We start from the raw sequence: 21,863 nt of genomic DNA, 5'->3' as shown, positions 1-21,863 counted from the left end.
TTAATTTCCCCAGAATTGAGTTCCCACCCAATCCAGTTGCTCCTCTTCCTGCTCCATCTCTATGCCAGCTTGCCACCCTAGGCTCCATCAGCATTAAGCCTGTCAGACAGCACCCACCCCACACCCAGCAACACTAACAGGGCACTCACCCCAAAGGGCAGCCTGGAGGGGCACGGCCAGCAGCTTGGGTTAGAATTGGGAGGGAGGAGAGAAAGCGGGGAGACCTCATAAATCACCCTGCCCGCTGTATCGCGAACCTCTGTTGTCATGGCAACTGTTGCCAGAGCTGGAGGTGTCTGGGGGTATCTGGGAATGGGGCCTTTGGGCTGCTGGAGGAAAACTGAGAGTCTGAGACAAGCAGAGGAAGTCCCCAAGGCAACGTGGCCTTGGCCAGAGGCTTATTCTTCTAGACTGACTCTGACCAGTCTGAGGGTGGGTGGGGCTATCCTGCCAACTGGGAGAGTCAGCAGACAGAATTCCTGGCCTGCTCAGATTGCAGAGGGGCCTCCTGAGCAATGTGTCGAGTGTCTCAGCCCCACTGAGCTGCCACGTGGGCATGCCATGGGCCCGTGGGAGCTTGATTCTCCATGCTTGGGGGAAGTATAGTGTAAGTGCAGAGGAAAGGGGTGCTGGGAGGGAGTAGAAGGGGGCCTTGCCCATTGCTGTGGGTACAGAGAGGTCAAGCCCAGGAGGACTCTGATACAGGCTGGAGTGGGCAGGTAGAGATGGTGGGGGCAGTGCTTGGGATGATGCTAGACATCAGAGTGGGGGTCGTGGGTAAGCAGTTACACTTGGCCTTTGGGTTGTGGGAATCAAGAAAGTGACTCATCCTCTTGAAGATGCTGACACAGGAAAGGAAGAGGCTGGTGTTCATGGGAGTGGGGCCTGCTTTGTCCCAGCTCTCAAGGACCTTTCCTTGCTGTGTAAACCTTGTCCACCCAGGCCTGTGAGCCCCTGCAACTGCCACCTGACCCCAGGAAACTCTGCTAGGCGAAGCCTCTGTTGCCACCCAACCTCCTCTCCCCACAGTGATCACTGCTCTTCCCTAAACCAAGGACCCTATAGTCCCCTCTTAGTCAAATACAAAACGTACCCCCCTCCCCATGTTTTAGGTAGCACTTTATTTTATGATTTGGAACCCGAGGCCCATGCAGAGTGAAGACACTGGTTTGTGTTCCTGCAGCCTGGAGGCAGGAAAGCTTGGGGCAGACACTTTCACCCTGAGCACCTGTTCTGCTGTTCACAGGGAGACTGATGGGCATGAGATGATCAGTGCCCACAAGAGGGTCCCCATCTCCCTCCAAGTCAGAGGGACTTGACTGCATACCCTTCCCCTACTCCCTCCTGCCACCCACTGCTGCTAACCTTCAGGGCATTGCCACGAGCTTTAGTCACTGACATAAATGCAACAAATAAAGACGACTGCTGTGGCCTTCCCCAGAGTGGACTCTGATCTGTTCAGCGGAGGCTGAGGCTGGGGCAGAGGACAGTAAGTAGCCTCAGGCAAGACACAACTTGCTTCTTATCACTGATCATCTTGGGGCCCCCAGCATCCCCAGAAGTGGCCACATGACAAATCCCGCCTCCAACCCTGCTCTGCTCTCCAGCCCTGGTGCCCCACGCACCCACTGCCTTTGCTTCTGGCTCCTCACCTCCGGCCCCAGGCTGGGTGCCATCTCTCAGGAAAGCCCTGAATTCAGTCTCCACTTTCCTCACCCATTTCTCCTGTCCTGGTCTCTACCTTTATTCTCAAACTCACCATTTCTACCTGCTGGTTCCGGGATGAGGCTGGGAAAGAAGGCAAAGAGGATATATACTAGGTACCCCAACTCTTTTCTTCCTCTCTCTGCTACCTTCAGTTCAAACAGCACCCACTTGGCAATCCAATAAAGCACATCGAACACAGAAGGCAAGAAAATAAAGCACATCAAACATAGTCAGCACCAGACAGATGATAAATATTAGGGTCACTTCTTCCTTCTCTGAGCATGAAGTCAGAAGACATGTGTACTCCGACTACTTCCATCCTGGACGCAGTTCCCCATCTCCCACCTGCTCAGGCTTCCCTGCTTCCCAGATGAGGTTCTAGACTTGCTCACGAAAATGGGGGGCAGGTTCGCATGCCCCGCCCCCAACCGGAGGCATCTGGTACCATTTAACGAACACATTTGAGCACAGCTGGCCTTCAGAGCTAGGGGAGAGAGAGCCTAGGGGAGAAGTTGGGACAAAAACGGAATAAGTAACAGCAGCAACGACAAAGGTGAATGCTGATAAAGATGACCGTGATAAGCATGTAGCCTATCAGAATGAGCCCCAGGGCGGCCCGAGTCTCGGGGTCGGAGAAGGAGACCGGGTAGCGACCTGGAGATGTCACGCCCAGTCGGAACCCAGCAATGCGCTCGCCCTGCCGCCAGCAATAGTAGATGCCCCGGTCTTCCAGCTGGGTGAAGCGGATGTGGAGATGGTTGCCGTGGTCGATGAACACCCTCATGGATCCATTGACGCCCTTCAGGTACTGCGTGCGGTAGAGGTACTGGTGGTCCTTGTCCCAGGCCACGGCGTGCTCTGGCCGGGCTCCGGGGCAGGAGATGATGAGTCCATGGCCCAGCCTCTGCTGGTGGAACTGAATGGGCACCTGGGGCAACCAGGGCCGACTGCCCACTTTGGACACATAGTTGAAGATGGCCATCACGCCCTCCTGGACCTTCTTCTTCTTCTCGCAGGGCATCAGGCAGCTCCGAACCAGCAGCTCGGGGTTGTGGTCGCTGGCCTTGGCCCGGAGCTGCCTGGGCACAGCCCTCGAACCACAAGACACCACGTTGGGCAGTATCTTGCGGTAGCGGGGAGAGAGGTCCGGGCTCTGCAGGTAGCACAGACCGATACGCCACTGCTCCCCGCGCACCCCGCAGCGGTCGCAGGGGGTCCACTCCCAGAAGGTGGTGAAGACGCGGAGGCTCCCGTGGTACTCGTCTTCCAAGGGCTCCTGGCCCTGGTCCTTGAAGGTAGCCACCATCCCCTCACTGCTCTGGATGTCCACGTCGTAGGCGTAAAAGTAGTCCCCCTTGCGGGTGCCGCAGAAATACAGGCCGGAATCCTCTGGCTGCGCCCGGAAGACCAAGAGGCTGAACATGCGGATGCTGAAGCGGACCAGCATGTCGCTGCCCACGCGCACCTGGGCTGCCTCCGTCAGCACCCGCCCATCGAAGTCCGTCAGCACTTTGGTGTGGCTGCTGCCCAGGTGCTTCTGATAGTACCAGACGACAGCGGACACCTCCTCCGGCTTGCAGGGGCAGGGGAGCTCGAAGCTCATGTCGGCCAGGTAGGCCGCGTTGTCAAACATCAGGAAAGCTGGGCAGGGGGTCCTCTGAAAGATGTTCTCTTTCTCCACTATTTCAAAGGCCTGGAGGCTCCCCCACGCCCACAGGAGCACAGTGGTGTGGGCCAGGTTCATGCCTGCGCAAGGGAAGGGTCAGAGGGGGCAGGGCAAACCCAAGGCACTAAAGGCCTATGGGGCTTCTAGAAATCACTGCTAGGAGGAGGCATCTGTATGAGGAAAGGATTAAGCAGCCAGGAAAAGAAGCAACAGTCTGCAGAGGAAGCTGCCATAGGCAAGGCAGTTGATTCCTAGTTAACATACAAGATGCCCTTTTCATGTTCCAGATGTGCTCTTGAGGAGAAAACCATTCTAGAATCTGGCTCCCTCTCCCCTTTCTAGAACTCTAGCATTCTAGAACAGTGGGTCAGGGGAAGCCAGGAGGAGAAACAAGGGCCCAGGTACAAGTTCGGGAAAATCTCTGCCCTTCTGCTTCAGACTCTGCCCTGCCTGCGGGCCTGGTGCAAAGATCTTCCCTTTGGATAATCTGAGAGTTGAAGGAAACCCTCCCACCTGCACATCTGGCCATCTGAAGATACCTGGGAGGCTGGCCAGGCCTGAGCTGAAGGCTTGGGGCTTTCTCAGGCCCAACCTGCATGGGAACTCAGCCCCTGGAGAAAAATAGTCCACTTCAAATGAGGTAGCATTTGATCATTTATTGACTTAAATGTCCATTCATTGGTTTCTGGTGATGAATACTCTTGTTTAAGGGCTATGGAGGATGAACTGGGAGATTGGGATTGACCATATGTACACTGCTATGTATAAAATAGATAACTAATGAGAACCTACTGTGTACCACAGGGAACTCTACTCAGTGCTCTGTGGTCACCTAAATGGGAAGGACATCAAAAAAGAAGATAGATAGATAGATAGATAGATAGACATATAAATGATTCACTTTGCTATACTGAAAAACTAACAACATTTAAGGCAACTATACTCCAATAAAAATCAACTTTAAAAAAAGAACTATGGAGATCAGTATTTGTTAACCATGGAGGATTAACAATTTTGTTTTTTCCTTGTTTTGAGCGGAGGCTGCAATGGGTGGTACCAGTGTTTGGTTGGGTGCTCACCCATATCTCAGGGCCATGGGCTAGCAGACTGGCAGACTCTAAGGGTGGGAAGCAAAGGTCTTTCAGCTTGGCCCTTGACCATCCTGTAGATCTACAAAGTTCAGAATATGAAGCCCCCAAGGGGCTGGGGGAAAAGTGAAAATTCAGTTCCTGCTTTGGTTGTGAAAATTCTAAATCCAAATGGGAATCAGGTGTGGGTTTCTGATTAGAGTCCTGCAGAGCCCCCCAAGACCATCAGAAAATGCCTCTGATGACCACTGGGGGCCTCTGAAGGTAAATGGTCCCCTCAGTCCAGGTGGTATAGCATCAGCAGCTCTTGCAGCAGACCTTCCTCCTCCTGAAGCCCACCCAGCTGCTCCCCCAGACCCTGCCCCTCCAGACTGGGGGTGCCCATGGCCTGCAACTTCTGAAATAAGGCTCTGCAGCTCTCTCTCTCTGCATGGCTCATCAGGCTCAGGTTCAGGGTGAAGCGCCCAGTGCTGGCCAGGCTGTGCAGGATCCCCAGCACCGCCCAGCGGTCAGCAGGCCTCACATGATCGGCCAGTGCCACCAGCATCTCCCCTAGAAGTCCAAACCCCACGTCCATCTGGAAGAGGCGGCTCAGCTTCGGGCCCCCGAGCTGCAGCAGGGCCTCGTAGCGCTCTGGCCCGCTGCGCAAGTGTCGCCGCCAGTCACGGTAGAACTCGGCTGAGGTCTCAGGCTGGAAGAGCGTTTTCTCCTGGATCACAAAGGAAAGGAAAGAGAGTCCAGAGCTCTTCCAGCTGCGCTGTGACAGCAAGGGGAACCCATGGGTTTTCAGCTCTGGTATTAGTCTCTGAGCATTGGCAAGGTCGCAGTCCCTGTGGGCCTCATTTTCAGATGAAGGAACAGGGGATGGGATGGGGAGGGAGGGTCCCAAGAGGAAAAAATGCAGGCCACGATGTGAGATTCTTAGCTGTACCAAGACTTTCCTACTGATGAGTGTGGACACAGCCCTGTTCTACAAGTTTAAGTCAGACTACACTCTGAGCAGGGTGGGGGTGGGAGGTATTGGGAAACTTCAGGAGGAGAAAAAAGAACTCAAGTGTTCAGGATCTGACAGGCTGTATCTCCTTCCCAACCCTGAGGGCAGACTCTCTACCATATAACCCAAGGCAGGGCACCCCAAATCTGATCTGGGAATGCAAGCCAAGGGCTGATGGACAGGGGCCTGCCAAGTACACCTTTCTGACTTGATCTGGCAGGTTTGGGCCTCATCACCCACAGGTTGCTTTTCTTGCTGGAATTGGAGGCAGAAGGTTGCTTCTGTTGGCTTTACATGAGACACACGGAAAATATATGTGTTGTAAGAAGATAAGACGGGAGGCTGAGGGCAGAAATTCCTGCTGGGCCTCACCTACCGGGGAGAGTTCAGTGGTTTCATCCTGGGAGGGCCTTCCCTGACTAGTGTGACAATTCCAGAGCGCAGGCCTCTTTCCTCCCATTTTGTCCTTCTGTTCCAGCGGCTTCAGATGTGATGCAAGGACGATACCCCTATGGGCAAAGGCCAGAGATTAGGGGATGGACCTTATGCTGCCTGTAAGTATGAGGTGGCTGGACTCTGCATGAAATAGGCTGGACCTGTTGGCAAGCCCATATGAGAAAAATAACAACAGCAAAAGTAACTGATAATTTTTTAGCACTTTCCATGTGTTAGGTATCATGCTCAGAATCTTATGTGCAATAATGTTTAATCATGACAATAGTTACTCTCTGTTACAGATGAGGAATAGTGGCTTAGATAGGGAAAATAATTTGCATAAGATCACACAGGTAGCAGAAGGTAGGGCTAAGACTGAGCCCAGAATGGTCTGAGGCCAGGTGCATGCTCTTATCCACTATAGTAAACCAGAACAGGAGAGCCTGAGAAAACAGCATTAAGCTGACCTGAATTCCTCATAGGAAGCTACCTTCTGTTCCACTGCCCGTAACTTGGCAGCATTCTCCCGTTTGTACTTCTCATCAGCAATGAGTGCAGCCTGCAGCTCATTCTCCAAAGCCTTGAAGTTGATGACATCATTCCTTTTCATGGCCGCTGCCTAGGAAGGCAAAAGGAATGAATGTCAAACAGAAGACGAACATCAGGGATGGGGAGGAGAGATAGTGGGCGTTTGCATCTGGATTCTTTGCCAGCCAACAAAATGACCCCAAAGCACTCTGGACATCTAGTCACTTATCTTGGGGAGTATTACAAAAATCTAGTTCTCTGTTTTACAGAGGGGAGCGGAGTCACACAGTGAGGTCTTGCTTAAGATCTGTTGTCGCCGAAAACAGTCTTGACTTTCAATTTAGTGCCTTATCTTAATTTTGTTCTCTGCCTCTGAAAATATTTTTAATTGTAATTTAATCGACATTAAATGTTATATTAGTTTCAGGTGTACAACACAGTAATTCAACATTTATATACATTACCAGATGATCAACACAATGTTTAGTTACCATCTGTCATAATTTATTACAATATTATTGACTTATTCCCTATTCTGTATGTTACATTCTCATAACAATATATTTTATGGCTGGAAGTTTGTGCCTCTTAATCTATTTCATCCATTCCCCCCCTCACACCTTCCCCTGTAGCAACCACCAATGTGTTCTCAGTATCTGTGAATCTTTGTTTTCCTTTTTAGATTTCGCATATAAGTGAAATCATGCAGTATTTAACTTTCTCGGTCTTAAAATACCTGGTAATACTCTATAAAACCCTCTAGGTCCATCCATGTTGTTTCAAATAGCAATTTTTCATTCTTTTTTATTCTGTCTCTAAAAATATTTTAGATTGGTGCCTTGGCTGAGGAAGCATTTCGATTTCAGAATTTAGTTCCTTCACATTTCCACAGGACTCACTATATACAAGTTGCGATAGAGGCCCTCACACAAAATCAGAACTACTGTAAGCTATTCTTGAGCCCAGGGATAAAAATTCACCCATTGCTAAATTAAGCATCAGTCGTTCTGTCCTGTCACACCTGCGACCTCATGGATTGTAGCCCACCAGGCGGCTCTTGGATGGCATCATCGACTCGATGGACATGGGTTTGGGTGGACTCCGGAGTTGGTGATGGACAGGGAGGCCTGATGTGCTGCAGTTCGTGGGGTCGCAAAGAGTCGGACAGGACTGAGCGACTGCACTGAACTGAACTGAAGGCGGCTCTGTCCATGAAATTCTCCAGGCAAGAGTACTGGAGTGGGTTGCCATTCCCTTCTCCAGTGTTTATATTCCCGATCCAGGGATCCAACCCGGGTCTCCCACACTGCAGGCAGATTCTTTACGATCTGAGCCACCAGGGAAGCACCCATACTTAAATGTCTTATAAGGAGAAAAGATACTTTCCACCCGAAACCAGATACAATGACTGAGCAGGAAATCAAGTAGACGCGACAGAGGAAGGGGCTTAATGATCCCCGTTCTCAAATCCCTCTGTCCAGCCCAAGGCTGGAGCATAAATCTCTAGGTACTTGGGCAACCTCTTTAGTTCTGTCTCTGTACTTCTGCAACTTCCGCGTGTCTGAGGCTGACTGATTCGTTCTATAGAGATCACCTATACGAGTTTTAATCTTGGATCCGCGTTTACTGCTGTGAGACCTTTCTGAACCTTACTACTACTGCTCCGAGCTATTAGCTAAAGATCACGTGGCGAAGTCATCCCCACCAAGCTCCTCAGTCCCTGGGATCTCCCAGGCAAAAATACTGGAGTGGGTTGCCATTTCCTCCTCCAGGGCATCTTCCTAGCCCAGGTCTCCAGCACTGCAGGCAGATTCTTTACCGTCTGAGCCACCAGGCAAGCCCCAACACGGAAGCAGGAGGTCTAAAACCAACCCTCCACCCTAACATGGGTAAGCGAAAGACCAAGAAGTAGGGTGGGCTGGCCAGGAACTGAACTCAGGTGTCCTGACTCCTGCCTAGTTCTAAGCCTTTCCCAGTCGCTGAAAATCTAGAACACCTAATCCTCCTGCCCCCTGACCTTCACCCCACCAGCCGGGGCCTCGGTTTCCTTTCTTTCTTTGGGGATGCCCAGATACTGCCCGAAGAAGTCAGCTCAGCGTAGACCACGCCCAGCAGCTGTGGTTGCCCAGCAACTGCTACATCAGCCTCCCACGTGATCGCCCCGAAGGCCCCCAGTCAGGGTGGCCCCGAGGCGCCTGATCAGATTCACGCCTCCTCAGGCCTCGCTTTCTCTGGAGCAGCCCACGCCGTGGTTTGGGGACCCACAGTTCCTCTTCTCAGGTTCCGGTGTCCGCAGCCGGGATTCCTCCGAGCTGGTCCACAGGCAGAGGGCTGCCCTCCCGGGAAGAAACGCGACAGCGGCGCCTGTGGGGTCCTTCCGAACGGCGGGCGCAGGCGGTGGGGCGGCGTGGGGCGGAAGCACGATCTCCAGCGGCCGACTGGGAGTTTTTGCCTGAGCAGCGGGAGGTGAGTGACGCTGGTCAGCGTCAGGGGAGGCTTGCTCTGGTGGAATGGGAAATTAAATGTCAGATCTGGAAGAGGTGCTATATGTTATATGCCACTTTCACTTTACAGATGGGTAAATTGAGGCGTGGAGTAGGAGAGAGAATGAAAGCCCCCCCCACCCCCCCAACCGATTCCTGGGTTCCCTGCGTGTCGTCCGTATATAAAACCCTTTCCCTGGGCAGGGGTCGTTCTTGCAGTGTCTATTCCCCTATCTTATTCTCTCTTCCAACTGTGCCGCCTTCACTTCTCTATCAAGTTCCCTCCGCCGTTACTCTGTGTTCCTTTGAGAGCCTGCATTGTAGCGGGAAGCTGCAGTGAAGTTTGGTACCGAAATTCACTAGTTTTGTGCAACTGTGGGCAGGTTAGCTGTCTTCTCTGTGCCTTGTTGGAGCCATACATTTCGTCATTCAGTGAGTGGTTCTGTTTTGTGGCAGGCACCCTTTTAAGTGAAAACAAAAACAGTCCTTGCTTAAACTGTAGTTGGAGAGGTGACGGTAAATACACGAAGATACTTGTCAGCTAATGATAAATGTTAATAAAAATAATAAAACATTGAAAATAGGGGTTGGAGAATGTGTGTGTGTGGGGGAGGAGTTTTTTAGAGTGACAAGGGAAGGTTTCTCAGAGAAGGTGCTGTTTTAGTAGAGACCTGAGTGAGATGAAGGAACAAGGTATATATGCCCAAGGGAAGAGCATTTTGGAAGAGAAGAGTGAGTGCAGTGGCCCTGAAGCAGAAATGACTTGGATTATTTCATGAACAGCCTTGTATAGAAATTTCTGCAGTCATTTCATGGGTGTCTTGGGAGAATGAAATGTGCACAGAGATGATAGCTCTTTGGAAATAAAAAGAATATGCATATGAAAGTTTTCGTGATAATTCACATTTACTTATTAGTAGTGGAGCTCTTAATTCTCTATTTTATCCACAATCAGCACTCAACAAGGGGCACTGAAGGAGGTGGAGGGATTACCGTTGTGGAAGAAATACCAGTATCTCAAAATTGAACGTTCTGGTCAGTTAACATTTATCTAGTGCCTACTTATGTGAAGTGGTGTCTTGGGCATTGGCACATGGGCACAAGGAGCACAGGGTTCCTGTATTCAAGAATGGCCAAAAAAGTTTTTTAACTAAAAAATACAAATAAAACAGACAAAAGAATGGCTAAAAAATAATGCCAGTTAACACTGATTGATCCTGGAATCGTGATGAATTCTTTACACAGCCTATTTTGTTTAATTCTCATAACGCTTTATGTGGTGAAAATTAATCACTTTATTTTCCCATTGAAGAAACAGGCTTGGAGAGGTGAAGGGCTTACTTAAAGTGACATAGTTATCATAGTTATTAAGTGACAAAGTTTGGATTCAAATCTAGGTCTGCCAGTTCCAGAGCCCTGACCAGTAACCCATGCTCTGGTCTGTTGCCTATTACTTGTAAGCTGTAGAGTTGTTGTTGAGGGTAATTAATGCAGTTAACTACCATTGATGACAGAAGTAAATGCTGATAAAGACACAAAAGGCTGTGGCATCATAGGTGAGTGAGAAATTGAGGCTCAAGGAGGACTTGAAGGAAATGGTCTTTGAACAGTTATTTTGAATAGAATTTCAATACTTGAAGTGGAGACAGCCCACGAAATATTTATGAACTGCAGAGAGAAAACAAGTAACTTTATACAGTGGAAAAGCCTGGTAGACACCACCACTATCAAGTGGTTAAGTTAACATCACCACTGATGGGAGAAATTAAAATCATATGCCACTTGTTAAGAGTTGCACCGAAAAGAACACAGCCTCACTACTGTGATATTCTCACCAAAAAAAAAAAAAGTATAACTTGACTCTAATCATGAGGAAACATCAGACAAACTTAAATTCAGGAACATTCTACAAACTCACTAGCCTGTAATCTTCAAAAGTGTCAAGTCATAGAAATCAAGGAAAGGCAAGGATTGTTCCAGATTGAAAGAGACTGAAGACATGATAGCCAGGTGCAAACATGGAATCCTCTGCTGTGCAGGACATTAGTGGAACAATTTCTGAAACTTGTATGGGGGCCTGTGGATTAGGTGTAGTAATGTGTCAGTATTTTCTGATTTTGATGGTTGTATTGTGGTTATGCAGAAGAATGTCCTTGTTTGTAGGAATCACGTGCACTAAGAGCAGGGGTTGGCAAACTTGGTCTATTAAGGGCCAGATAGTAAGTATTTTAGGCTCTGTGGGCCATATAGTCTCAGAGGCAGCTACTCAGCTGTTTCAGGCTGAAAGCAGTCACAGACGGTATAAAGAAATGGGCATGGCTGTGTTCTAGTAAAGCTGTTTTCATAGACACTGAAATTTGAATTCCATAGAACTAATTGTCATGTATCATGAAATACTCTTCCTTTGACATTTTTTTCCAACTGTTTAAAAATATTTTAAAAATCATACCTTCCAGGCCGTTATGAGAACAGCCAGATTTGGCCACAGGCTATAGTTTACCAACTTCTGCACTAAAGTCTGAGGAGGTGATGAGACATTGTGTCAGCAACTTATTCTCAAATAACTTAGGAAAAAGTGATGTGCACTGTTTTTGCAACTTCCTGTATTTAATTATTTTAAAATTAAAATTCTTTTAGTATTAAAAAAAAAAAAAACAAGTGGGCTGGGACTTCCCTGGCAGTCCAGTGGTTAGGACTCTATGCTTCTACTGCAGGGGGCGTGGGTTCAAGCCCTGGTGGAGGGGAGGGAGGAAGTGGGCACAGTGTATGTAAACAGACACAGGACTAGGACAGAGAGGAGGGAAAAGTACAGGGCTTTAGAGGAGCAGTTGGTGGGTTGATGTAACTGGAGAGGAGAGTGTGTGAAGGGATATGGTCAACCATAGGCTAGGGTGGAGGCCTCGGTTTCCTCACCAGCATCTAACTTTTCTCTTGTTGAATTTTAGCACCATGGATACTGACTTGTATGATGAGTTTGGGAATTACATCGGACCAGAGCTTGATTCTGATGAAGATGATGATGAATTGGGCAGAGAGACCAAAGATCTTGATGAGGTAAAACAAATATATTACTTTTTCTCATCTCTGTTTTTTAAAAAGCAACGAGATAGTGAATCTTCTGTGCTCCCGTAGTAACGTGTATTTATCTCTAACATTGTCCTTTTTATAATTATTATGATTTAATTTGGTTCTTACACTGCATCTAAGAAAGCTTGAAGTTCCAAAGAAGCATATAAGGTAATTTCGTTGGTAGGGTGGTTTTATATTCTGAGTTCTAGTTCTTCAGGTAGTAGCTCTTCTTGCGTCTGCTTGAAGTGCCTTTTGGCTATCATGAATAGTTCTAACTTAGAAAAAGTTAGTCAGCTCTTTCAAGGACTGCTGTCCTGGGAGCTCCCTCATAAACTCAGGTTTTAAAAATGCATAGGGACTTCCCTGGTGGTCCAGTAGTTAAGAATCACCTGCCAATGCAGGGGACATGTGTTTGATCCGTGATCCAGGAAGATTCCACATGCTGTGGAGCAACTAAATCCATGCGCCACAACTACTGAGTCACAGCTCAAGGGCCCTTGAGCTGCAACTAGTGAAGCCTGCCTGAAATAGAAGTCTGTGCACCACAACGAAAAGTAGCCCCCAGTTGCCGCAACTAGAGAAAGTCCACGAGCAGCAACGAAGCATAAATAAAATTAAAAATACATACCACTCCAGTATTCTTGCCTGGAGAATCCCATGGACGGAGGAGCTTGGTGGGTACAGTCCACGGGTCGCAGAGTCGGACCCGACTGAGCGACTTCACTTTCACTTATATATATAAAACTGAATCACTTTGCTATACACCTGAAACTAACACAGCATTGTAAATCAACTATGCTTCAATTTAAAAAAAAAGAAGTTCACATTAAAAAAAAATTAAAAATACATAAAAGCAGTAGAAGGGGAAGACGCAGATTCCTGTGCCTCCTCTTCAGGAGAGTTACAGAGGGTGAGGTTCAGAATGGTTTGAGGCTTGCAGAAGACACCAAAGGCGGCTTTTATGTTGTAACACTGTTTAGAACAAAGTGAGTAAGAAGCACACTGATGAGCCCACTGCTGCTCAGTGGAGGCTTGCTATTAATGGGACGGCAGAAGAGCAGGAGAAAAGTCTTGACTGCCATTTGTCTTCTTCATCAGAGAAACTGTCCTTCAAACCAGAAAAAATAGAATAAACACTGGAAAAAGAAAACTGAAACCATGTAGGTGAAAAGGGAGTGGCTCGCACCTTTAGATGAGTTCAAGTCTCCAGGCCCCAGATGATTGTATCCCGGGTGGGATGGTGGGGGAGACACTGCACAGGTAGGCTAGTAAGCGTAAGAAAATGAGGCATGGCCATGGTGCCAAAAGGTGAATCGGGCAACTCCTCCTTTTCAAAGAGGAAGGTAAGGTACTGCCTTCAGAAACTGCGGACCAGTGAGTGCTGTGCACCCATGGTAAAAATTATGGAAGGAATTTCAGAACAGATGACTGTCGAACACTTAGGAAGCCAGGATGAGTTTTTATAATAATAAACTTCTCTTGATCCCATTACTAGCTATAAGTCATAGGTATATTGTGGATATTATGTGTATCCTGGTTTGGGCAAGGCATTTTTTTTTTTTTTTAATAAGCCAATTTTCTTTTAAAAAATATTTTAAAGAGATTATTTTTCATTATACAAGTAACTCACGAATCCAGTTCAAACCAAACAGGAAGGCTTCCTTGGTCCTCATTTCATTTTACTCCCTTTCCCCACTGTAATTCATGATGTCCTTATGGAAAGACAATGGGCTGAGTTATAATACAATTTGGAGAGGTTCCAGCCAGTTGAACAGTGGGACCCAGAGAGTGTTAGTTACTGGATCACCACCAGAGCTCCTGTGACATAACCTGGGCATCCATGCTTGGTCCTGTCCTTTTTAATCTTTTTATCAATGACTTAGGTGAAGATAGAGAAGAGAGGTGTATAAGATTTGCACATGACATAAGCCAGTATACTGGATGCATGCTTAGTTGCTAAGTCATGTCCAACTCTGTATGACCCTATGGACTACAGCCCGCCAGGCTCCTCTGTCCATGGGTTTCTCCAGGTAAGAATACTGGAGTGGGTTGCCCTCCAGGGGATCTTCCCTAACACAGGGACCGAACCCGTATCTCTTATGTCTCCAGGGGATCGTCCCTAACACAGCGGATTCTTTACCACTGAGCCACCTAGTATGTATATATATATATCCGGGTGTGTGTGTGGGTGTGTATGTGGGTGGGTGGGTATTCTGGTATAGAATCTAAGGTCAAAGATTCTTGAACGTGAATCTTTGAATACTGAGCTAAATGAAGTCCATGAAGTCATTCAGTATTTGTTGAGCACTTACTGTTTGCAGGAAATCCTGATGCAAAAGGGAGCCAAGGCACTATCCATGCCCTCCAGGCACAAGCTCCTTGCCAGGAGAGATGAAGTACAAGCAAGGTTTATAATAGGATACAGGGAGGGACAAGCACCGTTTAAGTCCTAGTGGCTTGGCTACAGTCCATGGGGTCGCTAAGAGTCGGACACGACTGAGCGGCTTCACTTTCACGCATTGGAGAAGGAAATGGCAACCCACTCCAGTGTTCTTGCCTGGAGAATCCCAGGGACAGGGAGCCTGGTGGGCTGCCGTCTATGGGGTCGCACAGAGTTGGACACGATTGAAGTGACTTAGCAGCAGCAGCAGCAGCAGCTTTTATCTATAGGGACATCTCTGGAGGTCCAGTGGCCAAGACTCTGTGCTCCCAGTTCAGGGGACCCTGGTTCAATTCCTGGTCAGGAAACTATATCCCATATGTCACAACTAAGATTTCACATGCCCCAACTAAAGATTATGCATGTGGTTGTTCAGTTGCTGGGTGGTGTCCGACTCTTTGAGACTCTTTGCTGTGGACTGCAGCATGCCAGACTTCCCTGCCCTTCACCATCCCCCGGAGCTTGCTCAAACTCATGTCCATCGAGTTGGTGATGCCATCCAACCATCTCCTTTGTCATCCCCTTCTTCTCCTCCCGCCTTCAATCTCTCCCAGCACCAAAGTCTTTTCCAGAGAGGTGTCTCTTCCCATCAGGTGGCCAAAGTATTAGAGCTTCAGCATCAGCCTTCCCGTGAATATTCAGGGTTGATTTCCTTTAGGATTGACTGGTTCGATCTCCTTGATGTCCAAGATCCCTCATGCTGCCAGGAAAATCAAAGATCCCTCCTGCATGCTGCAACTAAGACGTGGCACAGCCACATAAAAATAATTTTTAAAAAAACTCACATTTTTAGTAATAATATATAAGGAAGGGTCATTCCTGGCTAGATTGACCACGAAAAATACCTGAGGAAGTCACATTCAAAGTGGGCCTGAAGAATGAGGGCATCTGTGGGGAGAGAGAGAGTAAAATGATTAGTGACTGCCCAGGCTGGGGACAGGAACTAGGTGGGTAATGACTAAAGGGTACAAGGGTTTTAGGTGGGAGGTGATACAAATAATCTAAATTTGATTGTGCTGTTGGTTACCCAGCTGTGAGTATACTGAAAACCATTGAACTGTAGGCAAATTGTGTGGCATGTGACTTATATCTCACGAAAGCTGTTAACAACAACATAAACTAAAAATAAAAGCAGGGAGTGGGGGGTGACGATTAAGCAATGTTTGAATGTTTTCACCTCAGTCCAGAGGGTTGAGGGAATCATACTCTAGCTGAAGCTCCTCAGTATTATGGCTTGGGCAAGGCTCTCTCCTTGTTTAATGAACTCACGAATTCCTTTCTATTTCATTTTTATACCTGTCACCACAAAAATTCTAGTGTACACATGCTTTTTTTAATCTGTAGAAGTTACAAAGTGTGTATAGTGGCATGGTGCACCTGAACTTTTGTTTCAGTCTTTCTTCCTTTGGCTACGTTCTTAGTTGTAGCACAAGAGATCTTTGACCTTGTGGCATCTGGAATCTAGTTCCCTGACCAGGGCTCGAACCCAGGCCTCTTGCACTATGAGCACAGAGTCTTTGCCACTGGACCACCAGGGAAGTCCCTCTGCACATGTATTTTTAATGAAGGTAAATGGTATCATGTCGTCTACATCATTCTGTTTCTTGCTTTTGCCACTCAATCTTGTGGTGGGTGATGTATTTTTAGGATCCATCCCTGTTGCTGTGTGTCTGTCTAGTTTGTGGCATCTGATTGCTGCTCCATTCTCCCTGGTGTATATCACCCAGGATACCTGCCAGAAGCCTTTCCTCATCACAGATAATACTGCAGTGAATATTCTCAGGTATATCCAGTTATGCTCCATGTGAACATTTCTGGGGGTTATATTATATTCCCTGAAGCAGAGTTGCTGATGATAGGATTGTATATATACTTAATGTGTTCATACTGTCAGGTTACTCCTTAGCGTGGCTGTACTCGTCCATACTCTTTCTAGCAGGGTGAGAATCCTATAGCCTCCTAGTCCACATAGATGCATAGATTTTTTAAAAAACACTTTTTATGGAGGTGTGTAACAGTGAAGAGCTTCCCTGGTAGCTCAGCTGGTAAAGAATCCACCTGCAATGCAGGAGACCCCAGTTCTATTCCTGGGCTGGGAAGATGCCCTGAAGAAGGGATAGGCTACGCACTCCAGTATTGGGCTTCCCTGGTGGTTCAGATGGTAAAGAATCGCCTGCAGTGTGGGAGACCTGGGTTCAATCCCTGGGTTGGGAAGATCCCCTGGAGGAGGGCATGACAACCCAATCCAGTATTCTTGCCTGGAGAATCCCCATGAGCAGAGGAGCCTGGTGGGCTGCAGTCCATGGGGTCACAAAGAGTTGGACACAACTAAGTGACTAACCACAGCACAACAGTGAAGAGATGCGTAGGGTTTTAATAATGGAGACAGGGAAGAAGGAAGGCTGTGCTAGAAAGGAGTGGAGTTTGCAGGAACCAAAAGGTTTGTTATTTCATTGTAATCCTTTCTTGACCCCAGAGCTCCCTTCCATTACCTCCCATTTCCCTCTTTCCCAATTTGGCTCATCTCCGAAGAGTTGTTACTTGCTGTCTCCAAATCCTTTTTTCCCTTTTTTTCTCAAACCTACTTCTGTTCTTTGCCTCTCCCATTCCACAGAGGGCTGCCATCAAGGTCATCAGTGACCTCTGTGTCAGACCCCATCCTCACCCTGCCTGCCCTGCCCGCAGCACCTGACCCAGCGATTACTCCCTCTTTAAAACACTCTTTCCTGGACTTCCAGGGAACCTCTGGACTTTGCTTCTCTCTTCTGGCTGGTCCTCCTCATCTCCCTGACCTCCTAACTGTCAACAGGTTCCAAAGCTCCATTACGGACACCTGTTCTCTGTCTGCTCTCACTCCCCTGCTCATCTTATCCAGTGTGTCAGATACCTTCTATTAACTGAGGACTCTCAAATGTTATCTCCACCCTGGACTTTGCTTTTGAAGCTCAGGTGGTATGTCCAGCTTCCTCTTTGGCATCTCTATTTGGTATCTAATGTAGCATCTCAAACTTAGCATATCTGAGACCTAAACACAGAACTTCCCCACCCCCTGTCTCCAGTTACTCTCACTGTCTTCCTCATCTCATTAAAGACAGTACATTCCCCGGATCAAAAACCTTGCCTCCTTTTTTTCACTCCACTTTGAATTCACTAGAAAATATTTTTGACTCTATCTTTAAAAATATATGCAGAATCCAGCCTCTTCTGACCACTTTCCCAGCTGCTCCTCTGATGTAGGTCACCATAAGTGCCATCTCTCTCCTACTTCACTGCAGTAGCCTTCTATTGAATCTCCCTCCTTCCCGTATATTCTCGGTATGAGAACCAGAGTGATTCTTCTAAAACAAAAGCCTGACTGTATCACTCCTCTGCTCAGAACTTCTAGATCCGGACTTCTCAGCCTTGCTACCATTGACATCTGGGGCCAGGTAATTCTTCATTGCAAGAGCTGTCCTGTATTTTATAGGATATTGATCAGTATCCCTGGCTTATGCCCACTAGGTCCCCCCACACACACACCCAGTCATGACAACTAGAAATGCCTTCAGATGTTGCCAAATGTTTCCGGGAAGGCAAAATTGCCTTTGTTGAAAAGCACTGCCATAAAGTCAGATCTATAATGATCCAGAGGATCCGACATGGTCATCTGCTGTGTGATCTCAGCTCATACTGTTCTCCCGTTATTTACTGAACTCTCACCATCCTGTCTTCTGACAGGAAACTGGGCTGTCTTGTGAGTAAGTGCTATTATTATTGGAAGTATTCAACAGGGGCAGGAATATGTAGGAAGCCTTCCTGCATTTGATAGAGTTGGCTGTGTGCCAAGCTGTGAGTTGAGCACACAGAGTTGACTAGTTCCCACAGAGCTCCAGTCCTGTGGGATTCCTGATGTGTGAGATGCAGGGCAGGGTCCAGAAAAGTGCCTTCCATCTGCATCCACTTGTGACCAGTGGCCCTTAAGAAAGGGTTCGTTTTTCTTTTTTCTTGGTTAGGATACATAGATTTATTTCTTTGTTATATCAGCTGAGAGGGCCTCTAAGCAATTCCCTGGTGGCTCAGTAGTAAAGAATCTGCCTGCCAATGCAGGAGACTCGAGTTCAATCCCTGGGTCGGGAAGATCCCCTGGAGAAGGAAATGGCAACCCTCTCCAGTATTCTTGCCTGGAGAATCCCATGGAAGGAGGGGCCTGGCGGGCTTCAGTCCATGGGGTCACAAAGAGTCAGACTTAGGAACTAAACAAGAACCATCTAGCGCATGTCTAGTGCCCAGGTCTTGGTTCTGTAATACCATTCTCCAGTGAAGGGACTGTGACTCCTTAGATAAATGGCTAACTCTGGACAGGAGAAATATGAGATGAACCTGGAGCATCCTCTGGTGCTGTAAAGTGAGACGTGTTTAAGAACAGCAACCACACAACAATGGAGGCATATTGAAGGGACACAGGAGCCAATTAAGAGCTCCCAGTGACCGAAGATGCTACAGTTTGAACAAAATTTAGGTATTACTGGATTCTTTCCCAAAGCATAAGATGAATATTCATGAGCTCAAATGGTAGAAATTAATAAATGAAGAGACCAATTTATTTCCATAGGATTTCAATTAACTGATGTAAACATTCTACCCTTAAGAATACCACAGCTCTACACTACTCTATATAAAATAGACAACCAATAAGAACCCATTGTATAGCCCAAGGAACTTCACCCAATACTCTGCAGTGACTCAGATGGGGATAGAATCTAAGAAAATGTGGATTTGTGCATGGGTATAACTGATTGACCTTGCTGCACAGCAGAAACCAGCACAACCCTGCATTCAACTGTACACCAACAAAAATTTAAAAAACAAAAACATAATTCCACTCTTCTTAAGTGTAGGCTGTACACAGTGACTTCATTCCAAAGAGTATAATAGTGGGGAAAGAGAGTAACTTTACAGAGCAAAAACCTGCAAATAAGACCTTGGCTCAGTGATCAAGGTTAACATCAACAGTAGTAAGTCATGCTGAGAATATATATATCCTTGATGTGGGGTGAAAGTGGCGCTGTCCTCTGTGGTCATCCTTTCAAAATCCCTTAAGGTTTTAAGATCCCAAATCCTACTTATGAGAGAGACTCAGTCAAATTCATTGAGAAACTTTTTATAAAATGCCTTACCCAAAACTGGAGGCCATGAAAAACAAGGAAAGTGAGAGAAGCCTAAGAAGACATGAGCACTCAAGGTAGTGTCCTCGGTGGGATCCAGATTGTTTTTCTTTGTGTGACTTCCTAGGCACTGAGCCACCTTTTTGTGTCCCTTTGGTGCCTGTAGAATTTATTGCCCTGGGGTTTTGTTTTCATTACTTGGTGGCACAATGGCTTTCAGACCTCTGAGGTCCCAGTGGAGGAAAGTTTCTCACTCAGATCAAGGCATCTAATAACTCTCTGCACAGACTGTCTGCCACTAATCTCCTGTCTTCAGGAGGGTTAAGAATGCTTTACTTTCAAGTCCTGCGGCTGCATCTGCCCAGAGTCCACAGCTGGCCCCTCCTCACATATCCCGAGAGAGGGTTCATTTGAATCGGAAGAGTGGTCTATGCCCATGGCTTACAGTCTTCTCGTTGTGGAGATCACACACGAGTCGACCCTGCCTTGCTGACTCCTTAGTGCGGAACTCAGGAAGCTGCCAGGCGTGTGACTTTATTGCTTTTAACTCAGGTATTGTAGTCAGTCCCTGAGCAGGAAGAGGGCATGCCTTTTCAGACTCCTTTCTGCTTTTGCGTTCAGGTCGATGAGGACGAGGACGACGACGATGTGGGCGATCATGACGAAGACCACCCTGGGATGGAGGTGGTGCTGCACGAGGACAAGAAGTACTACCCCACCGCCGAGGAGGTGTACGGCCCCGAGGTGGAGACCATCGTTCAGGAGGAGGACACCCAGCCTCTCACAGGTCAGTGAGAGGCACCGCGTCGTGAGAGGTGAAATCAGAATTGGAAAACCTCATGTGATAGCCAGAAGCAGTCCGAAAAAGTTCAGTGAATGAACGGATTCATTTTTCTTTCAGGTGCTATTCCTGGATTGAGATTGAGTTAACCCTGCTTTGATAGTCAATAAAACAGCTCGTTACTAAACAAATATGAGTTGCTTCTTTACCTAATATCTGTTTAGGTTCCCGAAGACTGTCTTTGAGTTCCCCCTCCAGTCTGTTCTGTTTTTCTTTTCCCATCCAAATAATGCCAGTTCCTTTAACCAGTCCTCTTAATGATTATAGTCTACTTCCTTAATAATTTCCACTGATCTTCTGGAAACTGGTTGTATTTTATAAATTAAGGGGGAGTTCTGAGCTGCATTCACCTCATCTTGTCCTGTATCCAGCCCCTCTCCCCTCCTCCTGCAAAATGAAGTCCAAACACCTCAGTCCACAGTTCAGGATCCTTCACTGTTCGTGCTAAACAGCATTGCCAGAACTTTCACAACCTGAGTGGTCCTTGAGAATAATACAAATCGGTGTCCTGTATCATCCATTCCAAAAGCTGAGTCTCATGGAATAGGGCCTTTTATTTGCATGCTTTATGCCTACCTGTACATCACTCCTTTTTTTTTTCTTCCTCCTAGAACCCATTATTAAGCCAGTGAAAACCAAGAAATTCACTCTGATGGAGCAGACATTACCTGTCACGGTGTACGAAATGGAGTAAGTTACAAGGTCCTGCGGCCTCTGCGCGAATATTGTGGGTTCGATTTCTCACGGAGGTTGGAGGTAGTTTAGTTGCAGTAGCCAGTGAGTTGGGGGCAAGCGGTGGTGAGAGCAGTGGCACCTATTTGTGCCTGAGTCACTTTACTGACTCATCTCTGTGACCAGGTTCAGCTCTGTGGCTGGCTATCTGCTGCCAGATCCAATCTGACAGCTTCCAGCTCTATTTGGTAGGTAAAAGGGCATATCCATGAACTGTTTCTTATTAATTAGTTTATTGTTTAAAAATTGAGGTACAGTGTTTTGTTAGCTTCAGTGTACAGCTCAGTGATTCAGATTCTTTTCCCTTGTATGTTATTACAAAATACTGAGTATAGTTCCTTACGCTGTACAGTAAGTCCTTGTATATACTAGTGTTTATATGTTAATCCCAGGCTCCTCTAATTTATCACCCTCTTCCTGTTTGGTAACGATAAGTTTGTTTTCTATGTCTGTGAGCCTATTTCTGTTTTGTAGATAAGTTCATTTTTTTTTTTTTAATTCTACATGCAAGTGATATCATATGATATTTGTCTTTCTCTGTCTGGCTTACTTCACTTAGTATAATAATCTCTAGGTCCATCCATGATGCTGCACCAGTGAATTATTGTGAAAGCAAAAATCACTTCCTACAGTTTGCCAAAATTTTCCGTCATCTTATATGGTTGCTGAGATATTTAGGCTCCATCTTAACTTTCTTCATGGCTCTCCTACAGATCTCAGCTGTTTTCTCTTCTTC

General features: G+C 47.1%; 3 protein-coding genes across 3 annotated transcripts in view; 1 reads left to right on the top strand and 2 right to left on the bottom strand.

Moving 5' to 3' along the window:
• Positions 1-442: 442 nt before the first annotated feature.
• On the bottom strand, positions 443-3,451 carry FAM187A (family with sequence similarity 187 member A). Its single transcript, XM_068977485.1, has 3 exons — positions 2,269-3,451; positions 1,825-1,853; positions 443-454 (listed from the first exon to the last, which is right to left on the bottom strand). The coding sequence occupies exons 1-3, from the start codon at positions 3,449-3,451 to the stop codon at positions 443-445; spliced, it is 1,224 nt and encodes a 407-aa protein (XP_068833586.1).
• A 1,287-nt stretch (positions 3,452-4,738) lies between these two features.
• Positions 4,739-6,500, bottom strand: CCDC103 (coiled-coil domain containing 103). Its single transcript, XM_068979056.1, has 3 exons — positions 6,358-6,500; positions 5,832-5,964; positions 4,739-5,170 (listed from the first exon to the last, which is right to left on the bottom strand). Exons 1-3 carry the CDS (start codon positions 6,498-6,500, stop codon positions 4,739-4,741), a joined length of 708 nt encoding a protein of 235 aa, XP_068835157.1.
• Positions 6,501-8,814: 2,314 nt separating this feature from the next.
• Positions 8,815-21,863, top strand: part of EFTUD2 (elongation factor Tu GTP binding domain containing 2) — a 38,559-nt gene continuing 25,510 nt past the window's right edge. The window contains exons 1-4 of the mRNA XM_068979183.1: positions 8,815-8,884; positions 11,847-11,955; positions 20,176-20,341; positions 21,007-21,085. Of these exons, the coding sequence (XP_068835284.1) occupies positions 11,851-11,955; positions 20,176-20,341; positions 21,007-21,085 (350 nt within the window). The 5' untranslated portion in view covers positions 8,815-8,884; positions 11,847-11,850. The remainder of the gene's footprint in view (positions 8,885-11,846; positions 11,956-20,175; positions 20,342-21,006; positions 21,086-21,863) is intronic.

This window comes from Capricornis sumatraensis, chromosome 8, assembly GCF_032405125.1.
Source record: "Capricornis sumatraensis isolate serow.1 chromosome 8, serow.2, whole genome shotgun sequence".
NCBI classification, from domain to species: domain Eukaryota; kingdom Metazoa; phylum Chordata; class Mammalia; order Artiodactyla; family Bovidae; genus Capricornis; species Capricornis sumatraensis.
The sequence above is the reverse complement of the archived record's forward strand: the minus strand, read 5'-3'. Positions and strand labels throughout refer to the sequence as shown.

Excerpts from the sequence above, each read along its gene's own strand:
- FAM187A (XM_068977485.1), bottom strand. The coding sequence starts at position 3,451 with ATGAACCTGGCCCACACCACTGTGCTCCTGTGGGCGTGGGGGAGCCTC. Across the intron at positions 1,854-2,268 it reads TATCACGGTCATCTTTATCA|GTAGCAGAGAGAGGAAGAAA; the intron begins GCATTCACCTTT and ends TTTGAACTGAAG.
- CCDC103 (XM_068979056.1), bottom strand. The coding sequence starts at position 6,500 with ATGAAAAGGAATGATGTCATCAACTTCAAGGCTTTGGAGAATGAGCTG. Across the intron at positions 5,965-6,357 it reads GCTTCCTATGAGGAATTCAG|GGGTATCGTCCTTGCATCAC; the intron begins GTCAGCTTAATG and ends CTTTGCCCATAG. Across the intron at positions 5,171-5,831 it reads AAACCACTGAACTCTCCCCG|GAGAAAACGCTCTTCCAGCC; the intron begins GTAGGTGAGGCC and ends TTTGTGATCCAG.